Source organism: Rhinatrema bivittatum, chromosome 2 (assembly GCF_901001135.1).
Source record: "Rhinatrema bivittatum chromosome 2, aRhiBiv1.1, whole genome shotgun sequence".
NCBI classification, from domain to species: domain Eukaryota; kingdom Metazoa; phylum Chordata; class Amphibia; order Gymnophiona; family Rhinatrematidae; genus Rhinatrema; species Rhinatrema bivittatum.
The window spans coordinates 807,394,646-807,417,021 of NC_042616.1; the positions used below are offsets into that span (position 1 = coordinate 807,394,646).

Below are 22,376 nucleotides of genomic sequence, written 5' to 3' on the forward strand. Positions count from 1 at the left end.
TTGAGTTGACGTGACCACATATACACATTGTTTTTTTGATAATCAACCTCATCCCTTCTAAATTTCTCTATTTTATTCTTCTTTAAATCATTCGAAAACTTCTCTAAATTAACTTTATAATCAGCGTATATCATTTCAAAACATAAATCATTCTGTTTTAGAAACTCCAAATCCTTATCTAAATCCACCTTAATCTGTTCTTCACGTTGTTTCGATGTCTTAATAATAAGGATCATCAGGTCCAATGAACATTTGTTCAAAATAGCTTCCCATGATTTCATAAAGACTTGATCTTCAGTATACATAGTAGGTGCTTTGTTGACACGTAATCCTCTAGGGATTCTCTTGTGGCGACAGTATTCCAAAAGAGTGGATGCATGGAGGTGACTCCTCACATATCCTTTACTTCGATTAATAGTGTCCTCCCATTTTTGGAGAAAATCCTCAAAAACTTCATTTTCTTTGAAGAACGTTTCGGACGGTATCAAATCATTAATTTGTGCCTCTCCATAACTTAAAATATCCTTCCACAGTGAAAAAGACATTGTCCGCGCAAGGGAAGGTCCAATGAAACAAACCGGAAGGTGGTCCCACGTAGCCAAGGCAAAAAAACAGAGGGGACTACCTTACACCGTGGAAAGACTTTTATTAGAATTGCCCGACTCAAAATACAAGCTGAGTTTCGCCAAAAGGCTGCATCAGGGGCTAAAACAATCAAGAACAATAGATATTACCACAAACAAGCTCTATATTAAAAATTATAAACAATCTGCTAGAAAATGGATGATTGCTCATCTCTATGTAACTCTGCCATAATAGTCTACACTCATAATATTCATATATAACATACATATTTAAATCATTAATGTGCAACGTGACCCATTCACTCTATTTTAAACCTACTACTATTTAAAACAAACATCATTTTTATAAAAAAATTGTTTTAAAAAATAATTTTAAAAAATATATGAAAACACTGAAATCATTACCTTTATGCCAACTATATACATCCTTCCGAAGATACATAAATCTGTAACAGCACCCCCAGGGAGACCCATAGTTTCTGCTATGGGTTCACTATTGGAACCAATTTCAAAGTTTATCGATAAGTTTTTGAGACCTCAGGTACCTAAGATTGCCTCATATGTTAAAGATTCCAATGATATTATCAATACTTTAGAAACCTTGGACCTAAAAGAAGATGATGATATTACCTTGGTTTGTTTGGATATTGAGTCCCTTTATACAAACGTACCTCAATCAGAAGCACTCTTGATCATAGAAGATGTTCTACATAGACGCGAAGAATGTAAGCGTATACCTACATGGATTATTTTAGAATTAGCAAGGATAGCACTTACAAAAAATTTTTTTGAATTTGAACATAAATATTTTCTTCAATGCAAAGGTGTAGCCATGGGCGCTACCATGGCTCCCTCGATAGCCAACTTGTACGTCAGTGTTTTTGAAGATAAAATGAAGCTAGACCAACAACATATGCGAAATATAGCTTTATGGCGTAGGTACATCGATGATGTTTTTATGATTTGGAAAGGTGACATGAATGACCTCCCTTCTTTTTTGGTTTGGTTAAACAGTATAGACACCAATCTCAAATTTACTATGACATACTCCAAAGAAACAGTTTCATATTTGAATATCCAAATTACAGTACAAGACGGTAAATTTAGTATGGACCTGTATAAGAAACCGACAGATACTAATAAATTTTTAGATTACACTAGTTGTCATAATAAATCCATGAAAAATAATCTTCCTTATTCCCAGTTTTTAAGGATACGAAGATTGTGTACAGATGAGGATGTGTTCCAACAAAGGGCAAGAGAACTTGAAGTGAGGTTTATACAGAAACATTATCCAGCACCACATATAAAGGCTGGATATATGAGAGCACAGACACAAGTAAGACATACACTTTTGAAATCCAAAAAGAGAGAAACAAAGGATATTGTGGCATTCCCCTTAACATATAATCACATGACACATAGAATTGTTGGAATTATTAGAAAAAATTGGGAAATTGTGCGGAATTTAGAGTGCTTCGAAAACAGCAGACTTGTTATAGCTAACAGACGTGAACGCAATTTAAGAGATTTTTCTTGTCCCCTCTGCACTTCCACGTAAACAGTTCAAAGATTTGAGACCTCAGGGCCACTACCCATGTGGTCACTGCTCAGTGTGCTCTGTGAATCCGAAGGCTAAACAGGTTTTGTTCAATAACCAATCAGAACCATATAAATTGATGAAATTCACTAACTGCAAAAGTGAGGGTGTGGTCTATGTAGCATATTGCACATGCAACAAATTTTACATTGGTAAGACCATTCGACCACTGAACAAACGTTTGATTGAACACAGGAGTGCGATCAACAGAAAGTTAGAAGGTAAACCAATGGTTGAGCATTCCAGTCAAGCTAACCATAATTTTGAAGACTACAAATTCTGTGTATTATATAAACCTAATTTGAACTGGAGAGGTGGAGATCTGGATAAGGTCTTACTACGCATAGAACAACGTCTTATTTTTAAATATAATACTGTAGAACCGGCAGGGTTAAATCAAGAAATAGATTTTTCTGTTTTCTTATAATAGATTTTTCTGTTTTCTTATAATTTTTTTAGACAAGTGACCCGCTTTCACCTATATATATTCAGTTGCACTCCTGTGTTCCGATCGCCAGACAGTGACCCCGTTTTAAAGGAGATGCATTATTGATAGTATTAGTTTCTCTCTTCCCCTCCTTCTTTGGGTTTTGCACGTCACTTAGTGAACCTGTCACTGATATACAGCTAGTTTATCCTTCATTGTTATAAAGAATCACTGATATACAACTAGTCTATTCTTCGTTGGTCCAAATGTTATATAATGACTCCGGTTTGATATAGACACATATTTTCCTCTTTAAGCGCTACTCTGTAGCGATCTTGACAAGGATAAATTTTCCTTCTGTTGTTTTAAACGTTACATAGTAAGCCTGGTTTCATATAGACACAGTAGCGATCATGGTATATCTAGATATATACAACACAGTCCTCTTTTTAAGTGTCAGCCTTCATAAATATACATAAACCATGCAACAAAGGAAATGATGTAATGTTTATTTTGGTGCAGTGAAAATAGCCATGCTTTTGATTAATATCGAAATTGGTTCTCTAGAATTTTGTCTCCTTGACTACGTGATTGACACATTTCACAGGAAATGATGTCATAGTTTTTTGGCCCGGTTTGCTTTTGAAGAACTTTATATAAATGACAACACAGCAGAGGACTCTTCTTAGTTGCAGTGCAAGTCTTTGCGAGATGTTTCATTGACTGACAAAGGTAAAGTAGATAGCCTTGAGACTACTTTCTAAAATTTTCTCTTTGTAGAGTTGCTCATTGAGTATTAGTTATATATAATATAACAACTTAGGGATTAGTAAAGTAAAAGCTTAAGATTTTATTTTAGTTTTAGCGATATAAAATGGTTTTTGTGCTTAAATCTGTTTAGTGTGATTTGTCAATACACCTTTGCTTCAGATACCGGGTAGTTTTAATTTTTAATTATTTATCTCTATGGCCATTCATGTCTGTGACGTTATCATTTAGATAGAAGAAGCTATGAGTGCACTGATATTTAACTCATTGTTAATAGGTTATTTTCTGTTCTTATAATTTTCAGTTTTTAGATGTGTGTATTAGGTCTCTTTCATAGTCCGAATGTGAGACTTTGTTTTTGAAGAATGCCATATAAATGACAATATAGCAGAGGATTTTTCTTAGTTGCAGTGCTAGTTTTTGCGAGATGTAAAGTAAAATTTTTTTTTGTAGAGCTGCTCGTTGAGTATTAGTTATATATATCACAACAACTTAGGGATTACTAAAATAACAGCTTAAGACTTTATTTATGTGTTATACTAAGTTTTAGCGATAAAAAATGGTTTTAGCGCTAAAATGTGTTTAGTGCGATTTGTCAATACAATTTTGTTTTATTTATCAGGCAGTTTTAATTATATCTGCATTGTTGTCATTTAAATGGAAGAAGTTATGAGTGCACTGATATTGAACTTACTGCAATAGCTTGATTGCTGTTTTTATAATTTTCAGCTTTAGATGTGTGTATTATGAATATTATTTATAGTCTGTACGTGTGATTTGATATGCATATGGTTTCTTAATATTATTTATTGATATATTTGTGTATACGAGACTTTCTCTCATTTTATGTTTTTTAATGATCATTTTATTAACAGCTTTACTGCAACAATTAATGGTCAGATTGATATACTGATATATGTAGCTGTGAGTATACGGTTACAGCATAAAGGTAATGATTTCAGTGTTTTCATATATTTTTTAAAATTATTTTTTAAAACAATTTTTTTATAAAAATGATGTTTGTTTTAAATAGTAGTAGGTTTAAAATAGAGTGAATGGGTCACGTTGCACATTAATGATTTAAATATGTATGTTATATATGAATATTATGAGTGTAGACTATTATGGCAGAGTTACATAGAGATGAGCAATCATCCATTTTCTAGCAGATTGTTTATAATTTTTAATATAGAGCTTGTTTGTGGTAATATCTATTGTTCTTGATTGTTTTAGCCCCTGATGCAGCCTTTTGGCGAAACTCAGCTTGTATTTTGAGTCGGGCAATTCTAATAAAAGTCTTTCCACGGTGTAAGGTAGTCCCCTCTGTTTTTTTGCCTTAAATTAACTGGGACCAGGCAGCAGGCCTTTTTTTTTCCATTGGCCTTACTCTCTGGAACAAGTTGCCAGAATCATTGAGAAGCCTGACTGATGTTTTAGCATTTCGTAAGCAGCTGAAAAGGCTCCCTTTGTAAAGAGACTTTTGGTATTACTGGATGGGCTCATTGCAAGGGGAGAAAATAGTCAAGAGTTAGCAAGCCACGTGAACTTTATGTGCTTTAACTGTTTGCATTGTTTTAGCTTGTAGTTTCTTTTTTTCCCTTTTTAATCTGTATTTCGATATCAAATATTACAATTCACTTAGCACATGTTACAGGTGAAAAACAAATATTTTAAAGAAATAAATAACGCTGTGACTAGGAGAAATTCCCTGAAACTAGCAGGTAGCAGATGGAAAACACATTGGAGAAAGTATTTTTTGAATCTTACACACAGTTTGTTGCCAGAAAATGTGGTTAAGTGTAATAGTATAACTAAGTTTTAAAATGTTTGGACAAGTATTTGAAGGACAGGTCCATAAACAACTCTGATCCAGAGAGACTTGGGTTTCTCCACCTCTAAATTCTTGGGAAGAGTAACATGAAACAGACTTTCATATTGGAATTTGCTGGGTAGTCCCAGGTGACCAGGACTGGCCCCTGTCAGACACAGGATGCTGGCCTCGATGGGCCATTGGTCTGACCCAGCAGGAAAGATTCTTATGCTATTTGACTAATCCACAAAGGCAGTGTGGAGTCATTCTTTGAAGACTGGTGGATGGCCATCTGGAGATCAGAACAGATCCAACCTGGCACTGGAGAATGAACACCCCTCCAGGCATGGTCTAATTTGGAGTCTGGGCCACGTCAAACACATCCAAGCCCTTGAAGTCATGCACTGACAGAACGTGCCAACCCTCTGATGCCTCCTTTAGAGGCTAAAGGTTTGTCCATTTCAGCTAGTATGGTCAGTCCTTCAAGATCCTGTGGGAGTGGCTTGAGTGAGGAGAAACAGAGCATGGTTCTGACCTAGAGACTATGTTTGGATTAAGGAGCTGATCTGCTTTGGCAAGGCCTGGCTATTAGTACAGCAGGAGTCAGTTCCTTGGGTCTTTGAGGCCAGTTTCAAGCTGGATTTACTCATACTGGATAGGCAGACTTGCAGCCTGTCTTACCAGGGTGGAATTACCCTTATTGACAGCTGGCACAGAAGCTACGTGCAGAGATGTTGTGGCCATCACCCAAACAGTGATGGCCCATGAAGGACAGCTTCTGGGAGCCCTGTGGGGATTCTTTTAAAGCCTTTGGTTGAAAAATCGGCATTATGCTGAAAGGAGAACTGTTTTATCAAAGAAGAAATGTGCTGAGTGGGTATAAAATGTACCCAACTTGCAAGGATCAAAGGTGGCTTGGTTTAGCTGATCCCATATCGAGCAGAGGCGCCGGTGACCAAGAAAAAAGAAAAGCAGAGAGGGTATGGAGGGAGACAGAAGGGAAATGGCACAGAAGCACTACAAAGGCTGAAAATATTATTAGGTTTACCAGATAAATTGTTTAAAGTTTTACGATTGTTGCTGCCCACATTTTACATGGGATGAGTCATATAAGTCCCTCTCTCCAACATCTACGCTGGCTTCCTACAAGGTTTCAAAGTAAATCCAGGATGCTCGTTGTAATCCAGAGTTTGCTTTTCTCTGAGGAATCATGCTCACTGAAATGTAAACTTAACTGGTATGCCCCCGAAGGAACTTCACTTTCTGCAGAGACAAGTTTAAGGCAGATTCCTTCAAGGAAGGGATATAAACGTATGCAAACTTTTTCCGATGGGGGGCACCATCATTATGGAATGCTAGTGCAGAGGTGCAGTTGCGGTGTGAGACAGATAGAAGCGCGTTTAGGGAACAATTGATCGCCTTACTGTTTAGACAGGCTTATGGATAACAGCTATAAATGATGAATATGTTTTATTATTGTAATGTAAAAAATGTTTTATGTTAATGTATGTTTACGTGCTATGAATGTCATTTGTAATCCGCGCTGGACAGATCTGTAATCCAGAAGCAGTGGAATATACATTTTTAAATAAACAAATAACTACCTGTCAGCAGAAAAAGTCTCCGTTTTCCTGTGAGTTTAGCTCAGAGTGCACATGACTGGTATACATGGACTGTTACAAGGGTGCCTCAGAGCAACTCCTACCACAATGCAGCCGACGCTTTCTCTCTAAACTAGGGAAACAGGCTGCAGGAAGCTTTTTTTTCACTGGGATCATGGCCCCTGTTCCAGAAAACTGGAATGATTTTAATATTGCATGCTGCTTTGGGCCGAGGAGGCGGTCTATTAAGAAACTCACTAAATACATACCTAGCACCCTGAAATCATTCAGCGATGCTGGAGCTCGCACCTAGCGTGTCACTGAAAGGCTACGAAGATACAGTGCTTTCCAACAATAGATGGAAAGGCAGAGGACCAAGACTAACACTGTACTGAAAGTGGCTCTGACCTTAATCCCTTCCAGAGTATTTCAACCTAGAATCTAAGGCCTAGAAGGCTGGTGCTGACCCCCCAGTGCCTGGAAGAGGCTGCCAGCGCAGCCCGGGGGTTCCAGGAACCAGCCTTGTTTTCAACTTCCTCTTCTTTTTACAGAATAGCAACAAGTGACATTTATTGTGTCGTAGAGTTTGTCAGTGTATGCAGCAGTGCACATCATAAATCACATTACTACAATGACCAAAGGGTTCAAAATGTATCGGACCAGAGGGAGTATGAGTGACTTTCAGAGGGAAACTCACAACATGTCCCTGATATTGGGCTTTCTGTAACCTGTAACTTCACTTTACTACTATTAGTATTAGTTTCTCATTTTTTTTCCTTACATTTCTCACCCTTTCTTGATTTAATCATTCTGTTTATTACTTTGGCAGCACTTTATAAAATTGTGATGCCGATAAATTCATGTGACTCTGAATGGCCAAGGTGGGACTGGAAACTGGGTTCACAGGTACCACAGCTCCTGCTACAGCTGCACCGAGCACAGAAGGCGAGCAAGCATGGAGGGCAAACCGATGTCCGTTCTTAACTTAAGCAACCAAAAATAGCAGCAAATTGTCAAATATTTTCCTGGACTCAATAAATCCGATGTAATTCTGATACCTGGGGAGTTCTGCCAGCAGCGTAAATGGACACAGGTTCAATGCTGAACCGCAGAGCGCTCAGGACTGCAGTACCCATGGCTGAGCAGCAGAGAACTGTCTTTTGCCTCTCACTTAGCAAGACAGATGACTTTTTTATCACTTCTGGCAGCCTTGTGATATCTTCCAGGGCTGTGGGAGCTTCCTACAGTCTTCGAAGGCTGAATAATCAAAGTGTGCTTTGTCTTGGAGCGGGGGATGGCAGGGATGGGAAAACAGCGCAGACACAGCAGTTGAAACAAAACCTGTAACACCCATCTGGAGCTTCAGCAGGTAAAATGATCCTCCATCAGGTGTATGCCACATGCAGCACAGCATGCCTCGGCTCACGCTTGAACCCTGCAGTGCTGCAGATCCAAGTTCCAGTCCCACCACAGCACTCACAGGGTGCCCTTCATGACGCGGCCAGCTCTCAGGCTTAGACTAAGTTTCTCAGCCCGCACGCTTTGTAGCATGTGATTTCTGTTCAACACCGTATGCTCTGCACTGGGCGGCTGTGTGAGGCTTGAAGCTCCTGCAAGCACGAGAGCTCAGCTATTGATGGAGGTGGGTGGACTGAGCAGAACACCCTTCTGGATGGAAAAAGCTCTCTCCTTGCTGGTTCACGCTGCTCTTTGCAGAGGAAGGCAGATCAGAGGTGGCTGCCCAGCGCATCGAACATCGGTCCTTAATCAGACCCGCCACCTCTCTGACTTTCTCTCTGAAGAGGTGTTCACTGCGGGGCATGCCTGCAAGCTGAGCCGCACATCCTCCCTGAGACTCACAACCATGAAAGCCTGCAGGTGCCGATAGCCACTGCAGAAGCTTCCAAAGCCATTCCAAAAGCATTGTAAGTCGCATGGACCAGCTGCTTTCCACATTCCTCTCCTGTGTTCAATAGGGCAAGGGATTCCGCTTGCTTGTCTGGAGGGAGGAACTATGAGGATATTTTTTGTCCCTTCCAAGATGCAACGCAAGCACTCAGCCATGAATATCTTACAGAAAAGTATGGGTCCAAAGAAACCCGGGTGAATCCCAGATCTAACCAGGCATCAGGAGGCAGTGCGCGTGGAAATCCTGTAAGAGCTGGCGGATGTCCACTGAAAGACAACTCTGGCAGCTGAGCAGGAGTGTCATTTAGGGGTCACGTTTTAAACTGTTTGCGTTGGGCCAAAGAAACAGAGAAATGACGGCAGAAAAGGACCAAGTGATCCACCCAGTCTGCCCAGCAAGCTTATGCCAGTCTCTGCTGCACTGTGCAGGTTACCCCCGTGCTTAGCAGTTTCCCAGACTGTAAAATTCAGGGCTCTCCGATGCTGTTTGAATCCAATTTCCCTTAACCCTTGCAGTGGAAGCAGAGAGCAATGTTGGAGGCGCATCAAAAGTATCAGGCTTAGTGATGAAGGGAAGTAACAGCCGCATCAGCAAGTTACCCCCATGTTTATTTGTTCCCCAGACTGTAAAAGTCGGGGCCCTCATTGTTGCTGTCTGAATCCAATTCCCCTTTTCACACTGTCTTTGAAGCAGAGATCAATAATGGATTTGCATTAGCAGTATCGAGGCTTAATTGTTAAGGGTAGTAACCGCCACACCAGCAAGTTACCCTCAGTTACCCCCATGCACTCTTTTCTTTATTCCCATCCTCTAGCCGTTAGGGATCCACAGTGTTTATCCCATGCCCCTTTGAATTCCTTCACTGTTTTTGTCTTCATTCACCACCTCCTCCGGAAGGGCATTCCAGGCATCCACCACCCTCTCCGTGAAGAAACGTTTCCGGACGTTGGTGCACGTACTTCCTACCTACACCTGTGCTTTCACTTCCAAACTTGATGCAGTGATCACTTGTACCTGTTTTAGCTACAAGCAAAGCTTCTGCTGGAAGAGTACACACAAAGCTTGGAAAATGCCATAGACGCATGGACTTTACCTTCCCTGGCCTAAACATGCCCTTAGGACTGAAAGCCTGTATGTGTAGCACCCAGCCAAGGCCAGTTAAACACTCCTTAAAATATTCCCCTTTATTCTCGTCCCACAGACTTCTACCTAATTCTCAAAAAGGAGAGCGTACAAACGTACTTTTCCTTTCTAAAACGGTCAATGGGTAGAAAGGACATGCAAACGTTGAACCTGCTTTTCCTGCGGGCAGATTTTGGTTGGGAAAATCCAATCTATGCATGACGTTTCTCAACTCCTCTCCCCAGCCCCTGCCCCTAAAAGTGACTAGAGGTATCTGCACTGTGAAACAAAGCATGCATCGTTACCCACGCAACGGCAGGCCATTTTCAAAAAGGGCATCCTTTTGCGCGATAGCTGGCGAATGAGAGCGGCAGAACATAACTGGAGGTCAAATGAGGTTAAGGCAAGAAGCTTTTGAGGAATAAGCATGGAAGTCAAAGCTCTCAAGAGTAAGGGAGGGGGAAGATGGGTCAAGGAAGAATGTAAGCCAGGACTAAGTTGGTAAGACAGGAAGAGGGGTACTTTATCTGGTACTAGATACATGACCTGTAGAGACAGTGGGGTGGGCCTCAAAGGAAGAAAAGAATGGGAATGAGGAGGAAGAAGGGGTTGAAACCTGCAGGGGGAGGAGAACAGCTGTTTGACAACGGGAGAAAAGAGATTCTCCATGACAGAGAGTAACAACTGAAGCAGAGTCCTCAGGGGAAAGCAGATTTTAGTCATAGCAAGAAGATGGATGGAATGAGAGAGAAAGTCGATAGGAATGTAGGTAAGCTTGTTGGAAATAGAATGGGCATTCCATAAGGGACAAGGGATTAAGAAGGGGGGTGGGGTAAGGTTGGCGAGCCTAGTGGAGTGGGAGCTTACTTGAAGAGCCACGACTGGGGTAGATATCTCCTGCTAGGAGGAGGAGAAGAAGGAGAAGGAGAAGAGAAGCAGAGATGAGGCGACAGTGAAAAGCGTGAGATGCTTTCAGGGACAGTGGGGAAGGCTGAAAAGAAAACATGGACAAGGCAGAAGAGAGAATGGCTGGGGAGGCAGAGAACATAGAGAAGGGGAGCTGCGGATTCTATGAGGAAATATTCAACGAGATTTGCATATGTAAAGTGATGTTCACCTGTGGAAAATAAGGGGAAAAGGGGCAGTGCTGGGAGCAGAGTTAGAGTGGCCCCAGAAAAGTATGTGTGGGGATTTCATTTTGAAACCCTTGCACCTGTGTTTAACCCCTCACCCCTGATCCAAAGCCTCCGGCTGCATGTTGTTCCAAGGACCTGGGACAGAACTCCCTACAACTCTGTACTTCCTTTTATAAGTCCTCTAGCCAGGACTTCCTGTGGTGCTCACTGATGACATCACATCCTCCATAGTATACAAGAAGTCCTCTGTAACCAGCCAGAACCTCAGCAACAGGTCCCCTGGCATCCTTGTGTCCCAGTGCGTGTTGCTAGCTGAGTTCTGTGTCTTGCTTGTGCCTTGTCCGTTCCTGTATTTTTATCTTGTCTTCTTGGTTGACTTCTCTTTGCCTTGTTGCTTGCCCATCTGGCCCTGGCTTCCTGTTCCCTGCCCATGCCCTCTGGCTTGGTATCCGTTCTGCTGTCTGCTGCCTGCCCCGACCCTTGCTTGGATTGGACACGCGATCTGGATAGTCCCAGGGACCCACCTAAGTCATGCCGGCCACTAGAACCCAAGGGCTCAACCTGCAAGGGAGGCAGCTGGTTTAGGTGAAGCTCCAGTTGGTCTCGCCTATGGGCTTCTCTGCTGGTGTGGGCCTAGTGGGTTTGCTCGATAGGCTGTGTCAACCACACTGCTGTCACAAGGGTCCATTTTCTCCATTGGCATTACAACCTGCTTCACCCCCCTGTACTTTTATCTGCAAAGTACGGTGCTGGCCTACTACAGGAATTTTAAAGGGAAACCCCACAAAGGAGTTTCCTTCTGAAAATCGGCTTGCAGGGGTGCAGGTAGAAAGCACTGGAAAGAGTTTCAAAATTGTCCTTGATGATGGGAAGAGTTTTCAACAGGGAGGGATAGAATGAAGAAGAGGAAGCATAATATAGCTATAGAGGGCAAAGAAAAGACAAAATGGTGCAGACATAAAGTAGTTGGAATGTTTTGTCAGGTTGATTCTGTGTGACTGTAATTTGTTGTAAAGCTGATACTATGGTTCACGCACCATAACTGATCTATGGATCGAAGGAACATGGGGTGGCAGAAGAGCAAGCTTTGGTGGGTCACAATGTCCTTAGGTGCCCCCAGCCAAGGCAGTTGGGTGAACTTCTCCGGTTCTTACATAGCAAAATAATTTTGTCAAGAATTTCAGAAAGTCCACTGTAAACGAGAATATCTAGTCACATTTCTGATCGACTTAATATGCACAACGAGAGAAAAGTCCCCATTCCGGGGACACTGCAAGCAGGCCAGACATAAAACAGGTAAGGTGGCAGCCCTGGCCCAAAACCTTCCAATAAGAGGAAAGAGATCCAGAAATCTTCTAGAAACATGAGAAGACGTTTTCATTGTTAGTCTTTTTTCTTTGCTCTGTCCTTCCATGGCACCTAGGGTGACCAACTGCCCGGTTTTCGACCGGACAGCCCGGTTTTAGAAGCCTGTTGTATAGTGTCCGGTTACAAGGGTCAGGCAAGGCCAGGGACCAGTCAGAGGTGGCAGCCTGGCAGGTCTCCAATCATCTGCCGGTTTTAGGGGCTCGGTTTGACTCTTCTCTTCCTCTGCCTCTCCCACAACTGTGCCGCACTTGTTGCTGCTTCACGTTGTCCCTTCTGGGAGTTGCAGAGGAAGAGGAGAGTCGAACCTGAGCCCCAGAAACAGGCAGGCAGAATCTGCCTAGGATAAAAGTCCGTGCTTGATTTGTAAGGGAGAAATAGTGGTGGGGTGGGGGGGGGGGAGGGATAGCTGTAGCCGGCCAGCCCCCTTCCAAGTGTCTGGTCCTGCTCCATGGAAAAGTTGGCGCCGTTGGTTTATCATCAGTTTCACCACAGAACTCCTCCAGGCATTAAGAAGTCTGCTGAGAGATCACTCACAGAAAATGTATTTATTTAAGGTTTTTCTATACCGACATTCGTTGTTGGACATCATATCGGTTTACAATGGCAGAGGAAACCACTTTTATCGCCATAAATCTATTTTATAAATGTGATAAGGCACTCCAAGGTGGGTACGGTTGTTTCCCTAAGTGCTGAGATTGTGAGGATATACAAAACGCAAACTAAACAAACATTCCTCTCCGGGCAATAGCTAACTCCAAAAGAGAGTTTCCCAACTCCCCTGACCCTCTCCCCCTCAAGGGCAAGGTGGTTTTTTGTTTTGTTTTTTAAGACCTTGAGCCTGCCACTTTTGCTCAAATCTGATCCCTGCACAATCAGTTGACCCCAGGTGCACGCCAGCTTCCATCTTGTTTTTCAGACCTGGTTCATTTGCAGAGGGGCTTCTTCAAGCTTTAGCTGCTGGGCCAGCTGTGCAAGGAAGCCGTCCGGAGCTCCCTCTGGGGCCAGGTCCCGCCCTTAATGCTGCGGCTGCTGTTATCCCAGGCGTCTGTCAGAATAATGGAAAATTCCCTTGCTCACCCCCCCTCTCCCCACAAGCGCTCGGCGTTCAGGCTTTAATAAATAAGATCTCGCTTATTTACTGCTCCGCTTCCATGACGGGACATATGCAGTTCTGAACTTAAGGAGCTCGATTCACACCTGCTCAGGACTTAGAACATTTTCCAGCAAAAAAAAAAAAAAAGAGATTTGCTGCCTCAGGTGAAGAAACATAATTGTGTCCTCTGAAAAGGGCTGCTCAGGAAACCCAAAAAAGCCCCCTTTATGAGGGATTGTATTCCCTTATTATTTTATTGTATTCATGGTGAATTTCGGACAGAATCAGAACCTGCTCTCTGGCGCGTAATATTTTGGCAGCTTTGTTATCACACGCATGAGCCTTCTCATCCATTTACAGACAGGCACAGTCACGCTGACATCACTAAAATCTGGAATAAATTGGATGAAAGCCACGTCAGGAAAATGCAGTCGAAAAGCAGGAAGCCAAACAAAATGCTTGGCATAATCACCAGGCAGCCTCATTTCAATGCCCTGTAAGCCGCGCAACCATACTCCCGGGGAAGGTGCACACAGTGTAACCACTCTCCCCAGGCCTGGGCTCCACGTTCTCCTTCAAAACGCTGGCTCCTCACACGGCAAACCCATCCAATGCTTTCCTGCCCCCGTCAGCCTCAGCCTAAGCAGAAACAGAGTTTTCCCCCGGGTGACACTGAACCAGATAAGAGGCAGGACAGGGAGTGTGCTCCATGCTATCCAGATACACGTAGGTTGGGGATAACTTTAGGGATATGTAGTCCCAGATAAGTGCTACTGAATATCCTAACTAAAGCTGCCCGGGTAACTTCCCACGCAGTGCACCACTCAATAAAGCCCAGCGACTGGCTTTAGTCCCTGAGCTAGGCTGAAAACGCACCTAAATCCTGGGGTCCTAAAGGAAGGGAGGGAGGGAGGGAGGGAGGGAGGGAGGGAGGGAGGGAGGGAGGGAGGCCCCGCCCCCCCCCCCCCCCCCCCCGTGCTGAAAACATTTTTCCCTGCGCTAGCCCCACCCTTGCTGCCACCCACTTTTAAGGCTCCTAAATTTAGGCTCCTATTGAAACTCAGCCCTGGTACATCGCTAAAGGAGCAGTTGGGGAGTTAGGCATCTAAATCCTCTGAGAACGCACCTCAGCACCTAAACAGGACCACGCCAGGCCTTCGTCTCCAGCTCTGCTTTCATATTATATACCCCATTCCTCCCGCCTCCTCACTGCCTGCTTTCCTGCTGTGACTGGGGACACTTCGCACAGCTGCTTCCAGAAGAGCGACTGCTGCCTCTTCCTGCCCCGTTCAGTAAGGCCCTCCTTTAATGCATTCCCTATTGTGCGAACTCTGCTCTACCAGAGAGGGGGCCCTTTAAATGGCTTAGCGGCCCCACCCCTGTGGATGCAAGGAAGAAGGAAATGCTGGAGACAACAGCCCAGCCAGGTCCCCTATTCTCTAGCTTGTCCTCCCAGCATCCACTCAAAGATGAAATGATTTGTCCTAACTTCTGATGGGTCCCAGAGATCCTGGGAGAGCGCGAGTGAGCAGTAATAAGGCGTTTGTACTTCTCTCTCACCAAAATGTCTGTGGTCTGGGAGTCAGGGCAGGGCTGCCCTTCTTTCTGTGAAGTCCACAGGCAGCACACGGCCATGAGGGTGGAAGAGTGGCAGGAGGAGATCCCCAGCACAGACCACAGCCTCCTGCTTGCTGGCATGCTGCCGCTTAGTCTTCAAGGTGCTTTTATTTATTCATTTAGAGCTGGCCGTTTTCTCCTCCATGTCGGGTGGAATCAGGACTGCGATCTGGCACCGTTGCTTGGAGATTCCCCCCCCGCCCCCCCCCCCCCCTTTTCTCTTCCCTCACTAAGCCCAGTGACTAAAACCACGGTCCTCGGCCAGGGATCCGGCTGAAAAGCCGCAATTCTGCTCCAGCCACTAAGTGTTGTCATTGAACGATGATCGGGACTCCACGGAGGAGGAAGCTCGAGAACCACCAGGACTGGCCTAGTCTTCAACATTTACACAAACGGAAGGGAATTATTTCGGCGTTGTCAACTAACATTTAAAAACAATAGCGTTAGAGACAGAGTGGAATAAATAAAAGGAAGCGTGCACATTTCTCTCACGAATGGCTCTGCTCTGACAAGTTGACCTGCGAGATTTGGGCTCAGAACCCAATGCATCTGGTCTCAGGCCAGGCCAGTTGTAATGGAGGATTTCAGACCACCAACAGTGGTGAGCTTTGGGGGGGGGGGTTAAGGGCCAGGGTGGCAACATTGGAGCCCGTTAGCTTCCCACAGTTTCACCAGATCCCGGCGGGCAAATTCAGATGCAACGCTCCCAAATCCAACCCGGCTTGCTCTTCCCTGGACTTCTACCTGCTCTGGTGAAGCTCCGGCTGCCCAGGTCGCTGGACTTGCTGGGCGTGCTGGATGTTTTCGAGAGCTTCGTGGCAGACACCCTGTACATTACGCCTCCAATGCAACGCAGTCCCCGGCTTCTCCATCTCTGCTGCAGCTGCGGGGATCTGCTACTCACGGGCAGCTGGTGCATCCTGTTCATCAGCAGCAACCTGCAACAAAAACAAATAAACATCACCTGAACAGGAAAAAAAACAACCCCAGAAAAATGCTTTCCGATGCCTTGGGACATTCGGAGACAGAGCGGGCGCATCCGGCAGCCAGAAAGCGACAGAGAAATAACAAACAGATCACTTAGATCAGGCATCCTGGGAAAGACAAAAGCAGCATTATTAGCTCACGTTAAAGAGCGATCTAACAGACGTGACAAGAGGCAAAATTTAACTTGAGCTTAAGAAAGAAAGAACAATATGAAATTCCCTCTCTACTGCAGCTGTGGAGGTGCCATCTTTGAATATTTTTATGAGTAAAATGGATCATTTAATGAGCCAGGGGTGAGGGCTGCAGAGAGTGATCAAATTCCCACTGCATAACAGCTTGAGCCATTCCAGCTTTTACTAGGAGTTTAATTAGGCCTATGTTCTGCCTTCACAGGTAAAAATTCTGATCTGCCTCATTAAGCTCAAAAAAGGAACTTGCAATGGGAGCCTGGATTAACAGTCATCTCTGAGCAGGAGGGCTGCATAGGCAGACAGCATGACTATTTTATTGATTATTTGTTGATCAGTTATATATGTTCTCATGTTTCATGTAATATTTATAGACGTTCTCCTGTTACATGTAATATTTACCCCTTTGATTATTTTATTATTTGTTGATCAGTTATAGACGTTCTCCTGTTACATGTAATATTTACACCTTGATTATTTTATTATTTGTTGATCAGTTATAGACGTTCTCCTGTTACATGCAATATTTACACCTTTGATTATTTTATTATTTGTTGATCAGTTATAGACGTTCTCCTGTTACATGTAATATTTACACCTTTGATTATTTTATTATTTGTTGATCAGTTATAGACGTTCTCCTGTTACATGCAATATTTACACCTTTGATTATTTTATTATTTGTTGATCAGTTATAGACGTTCTCCTGTTACATGTAATATTTACCCCTTTGATTATTTTATTTGTTGATCAGTTATAGACGTTCTCCTGTTACATGCAATATTTACACCTTTGATTATTTTATTATTTGTTGATCAGTTATAGACGTTCTCCTGTTACATGCAATATTTACACCTTTGATTATTTTATTATTTGTTGATCAGTTATAGACGTTCTCCTGTTACATGTAATATTTACCCCTTTGATTATTTTATTTGTTGATCAGTTATAGACGTTCTCCTGTTACATTCAATATTTACACCTTTGATTATTTTATTATTTGTTGATCAGTTATAGACGTTCTCCTGTTACATGCAATATTTACACCTTTGATTATTTTATTTGTTGATCAGTTATAGACGTTCTCCTGTTACATGCAATATTTACACCTTTGATTATTTTATTATTTGTTGATCAGTTATAGACGTTCTCCTGTTACATGTAATATTTACCCCTTTGATTATTTTATTTGTTGATCAGTTATAGACGTTCTCCTGTTACATGCAATATTTACACCTTTGATTATTTTATTATTTGTTGATCAGTTATAGACGTTCTCCTGTTACATGCAATATTTACACCTTTGATTATTTTATTATTTGTTGATCAGTTATAGACGTTCTCCTGTTACATGCAATATTTACACCTTTGATTATTTTATTATTTGTTGATCAGTTATAGACGTTCTCCTGTTACATGTAATATTTACCCCTTTGATTATTTTATTTGTTGATCAGTTATAGACGTTCTCCTGTTACATGCAATATTTACACCTTTGATTATTTTATTATTTGTTGATCAGTTATAGACGTTCTCCTGTTACATGTAATATTTACCCCTTTGATTATTTTATTTGTTGATCAGTTATAGACGTTCTCCTGTTACATGCAATATTTACACCTTTGATTATTTTATTATTTGTTGATCAGTTATAGACGTTCTCCTGTTACATGCAATATTTACACCTTTGATTATTTTATTATTTGTTGATCAGTTATAGACGTTCTCCTGTTACATGTAATATTTACACCTTTGATTATTTTATTATTTGTTGATCAGTTATAGACGTTCTCCTGTTACATATAATATTTATAGACGTTCTCCTGTTACATGTAATATTTACACCTTTGATTATTTTATTATTTGTTGATCAGTTATAGACGTTCTCCTGTTACATATAATATTTACCCCTTTGATTATTTTATTATTTGTTGATCAGTTATAGACGTTCTCCTGTTACATGCAATATTTACCCCTTTGATTATTTTATTATTTGTTGATCAGTTATAGACGTTCTCCTGTTACATATAATATTTACCCCTTTGATTATTTTATTTGTTGATCAGTTATAGACGTTCTCCTGTTACATGCAATATTTACATCTTTGATTATTTTATTATTTGTTGATCAGTTATAGACGTTCTCCTGTTACATGTAATATTTACCCCTTTGATTATTTTATTTGTTGATCAGTTATAGACGTTCTCCTATTACATGTAATATTTACACTGTTGATTTTATTATTTGTTGATCAGTTATAGACGTGCTCCTGTTACATGTAATATTTACACCTTTGATTATTTTATTGATTATTTGTTGATCGGTTATAGACGTTCTCCTGTTACATGTAATATTTACCCCTTTGATTATTTTATTGATTATTTGTTGATCGGTTATAGACGTTCTCCTGTTACATGTAATATTTACCCCTTTGATTATTTTATTATTTGTTGATCGGTTATAGACGTTCTCCTGTTACATGTAATATTTACCCCTTTGATTATTTTATTTGTTGATCAGTTATAGACGTTCTCCTGTTACATGTAATATTTACACTGTTGATTTTATTATTTGTTGATCAGTTATAGACGTGCTCCTGTTACATGTAATATTTACACCTTTGATTATTTTATTGATTATTTGTTGATCAGTTATAGACGTTCTCCTGTTACATGTAATATTTACACCTTTGATTATTTTATTATTTGTTGATCAGTTATAGACGTTCTCCTGTTACATGTAATGTTTACACCTTTATTTTATTATTTGTTGATCAGTTATAGACGTTCTCCTGTTACATGTAATATTTACACCTTTGATTATTATTTAACTATCCATATGCTATAGATGTTCCTTGTAACTAACAAAAGGAAACAATTGTTTTCCTGCACCTCTCAGTTCTCTGTAAACCGATGCGATATGTAAAATCAAACACTGGTATATACAAAACAAATAAATAAATAAACAAACAGCGGAAGGCTGGCCCACCCTCAGTCTCAACTTAATACAATGGGTCCCATTCCCCAGCCACAAAATGAAAACAGGGCTCCCGTTCAGCAATCAGATGAAGGTGCCATAACCTCTCAGTATGTAGTGCCGACTTTCTACACCTACAACATTAAGCTGGCAAGTCAAAATCTTTCACTTTCAGTCCTGTCCATCTGCAGATTGCAGCAGATAGATTGGGAGCATGCGGGAGGTGCAGCCACAATCATTTTGTTTTGGTTTGTTTTTCATTATAGGGGGGGAATTCATTTCTTTTCCCAGGTCCTCATTGCTAATTAGCAGGCATGACCACAGTCTCCCCGGGCTCCTTCACCCCCACTTATCCCTTCCATGGGGGTTCTGGGAAGAGAAAGCCTGCCATCGCTTTGACACTGCTCTCACTTTGAAGAGTCATGGCAGAGGCAAGAGGGAGTGGGCATCACTCATGGCCCTTTCTGCGGGGGCAGAAGGTCCCGGAGGCCCTGGCTGGGTGGGATTCCAACTAGAACCAGGTATCCCCCCAGTCTTGATGGGGTTACATTTGTTTCTATATTTTCTTAGGAAATAGTACATGCTACCTCCTTTTAAAAAAAAATGTATTTATTGCTTTTGCAATAATTCCTTGTACAGAAACAAATAAAAAACAAATCAAGGTAATTCCAATATTAGCCCACAATTAGGGGAGAGTAATGAAGAATTGTGAGGAATCACTTTTGTAAAGAAAAAAAGAAAGCCAACTCCTAGAGACTCAGCAAAAAAATAACTATTTAGCCATCATTATGGGAGGCAGATAACAGAAGAGACTTTCAATGGCAAGATGAAAGATTGCCTCTGAATTATAAAATTAGACAATTGTGGGGAGGTCATAAAAAATACATTTGACCCCTTGCAACTTGATCACACATTTACAAAGGAAATGTAACCACAATAATGTCCCAAGGTGTAACATCCCAGGACGCAAAAGAAAAATCTCTCTCTCGTAGGGGCCAATGCAATACAGGGCGCTCACACGAGCTGATGGACGCGGGTTAAATAAGCGCTAATCCACCCCCTAATACAATAGGGGGATTAGCGCCTAGATAACGCACGTCTCACGTGGAATGAACGAGGTAGCGCTCATCACCTGCAAATGCACGCGAATGAGGCTATTATTTTATTTTATTTATTTAGTCAGTTTTATATACCGATGTTTGGTTTTTTTAACCTTCATAATGGTTTACAGTTGTACATAAACTAAAAAACAGACAAAATACATAATACAAACTACATAATTTAAATAAGATTCAATCATAAAGTAAAACTATTAAAATAGGTACTTAATAAAATAATAAAAACTAAATCTAAATAATTCATAAGCTGAAATCAATTACATCACTTAAAAATAAATAGAATAAAAATCACTGGCTCGAGTCTGTGCCATATGCTTGATTAAAAAGCCACGTTTTTAACGCCTTTTTAAACAGTTTCAGATCTCTCTGTAGTCTCAATTCAAGAGGCATGGTATTCCACAATTTTTGGCCCACTAAAGAGACAGCTCTTTCTCCGACAGATGTGAGTTTAGCACTTGCCACAGAGAGAACATAAGAACATAAGAAAATGTCATACTGGGTCAGACCAAGGGTCCATCAAGCCCAGCATCCTGTTTCCAACAGTGGCCAATCCAGGCCATAAGAACCTGGCAAGTACCCAAAAACTAAGTCTATTCCATGTTACCATTGCTAATGGCAGTGGCTATTCTCTAAGTGAACTTAATAGCAGGTAATGGACTTCTCCTCCAAGAACTTATCCAATCCTTTTTTAAACACAGCTATACTAACTGCACGAACCACATTCTCTGGCAACAAATTCCAGAGTTTAATTGTGCGTTGAGTAAAAAAGAACTTTCTCCGATTAGTTTTAACATGGAATCCTTTATTGGCAGAACGTAAGTTACGTTGTGGGGTGTGAATACGCAACATCGCGTTAAGCCAATCAATATGTTCAGCGTAAATAGCTTTTTGAATCAGACAAAGTGTTTTATATTTAATTCTTGCATCTACTGGAAGCCAATGAAGTGCAGAAAGCATGGGAATGATAAGTTAGGTTTTTGTTTACTCCTGTCAAAACTCTTGCCGCTGAGTTCTGCAAAATTTGAAGCGGTCTTAACGTTGTTTGAGAAAGACCCTCATTCACTCCGCATGCAATAAAATAAATGTGCGTCTCAGACGCACATTTATCGCTCAGATATTAACGCCTGCCTGGAGCCTTTGCCTGGAGCAAGCATTAATAGCTGAGCACACATAGAAGTACAGAAAGGCAGAAAAAACTGCTTTTCGGTACTTCTTCAATAAAAAAAAAAACAAAACCTCGGCAGACCGCCGAATTATGAAGACCAACACCGGTAAACTCGGCGTCAGTTTTCATAACCGGCCGTCTGCCAGTAATGAAAATGGATGCCGATAAACTCGTCCGTTTTCATTACTGGCAGATGGCCGGTTATGAAAACCGATGCCGAGTTTACTGGCGTCTGTCTTCATAACCAGCAGCTGCCGCGGGGTCGTGTTAGCAAGGAGACGCTAAGGTCACGCAAGCGTGACCCCCTAATTTGCATATTGCATGGCGACTCCCCTTGCGGGTGCCATGTGTATGTGCTAAGAAAGCGGGTGCTAAAAAGTCAGCGCCCGCTTTCCGCAAAATATATTGCATCGGCCCCTTAAGCTGGGTGGCTTTTGCCACATCAGAAAATATATTAACACGGAAACTCAAAAAGAGGAAATCCTGTTACGAAAAAATATCTCATCAGCAGATCCTAATCTGAGTCCGCCACAAAAGTAGCTATGAACGTTGCAGCGATCGTCTCAGTAGTACTAGAGTTTTCCAAAAAGCCAGTAATGTCCAGGACATCAAAAGAAGGCTGTAATTCTGCATCCTGATGAGGGTTCTTCTTCGCTAGACCTTAGCCATATGTAGTAGCATATTCTCAGGGATTTTCAACACCTTCATAAAACATCTTCTTAGCATCTGATATAATATAGTTTTCTGCTCAGGAAAGTTAATTCATCTAATATTCTAGAGATTCGATTTTATAGTGCAGGACCATATGGCCCTTTGATATATTCCCAACATTCAGGCCGATACAGTACAGTGCACTCCGGTGGAGCGCACTGTTAACCCGCGATTGGACGTGCGTTTTCGAAGCTCT

General features: G+C 41.6%; 1 protein-coding gene across 1 annotated transcript in view; it reads right to left on the minus strand.

Moving 5' to 3' along the window:
- Positions 1–22,376, minus strand: part of ZC3H3 (zinc finger CCCH-type containing 3) — a 777,623-nt gene that overhangs the window by 327,512 nt on the left and 427,735 nt on the right. Inside the window, exon 5 of the mRNA XM_029592180.1 lies at positions 15,780–15,973. Within this exon, the coding sequence (XP_029448040.1) occupies positions 15,780–15,973 (194 nt within the window). The remainder of the gene's footprint in view (positions 1–15,779; positions 15,974–22,376) is intronic.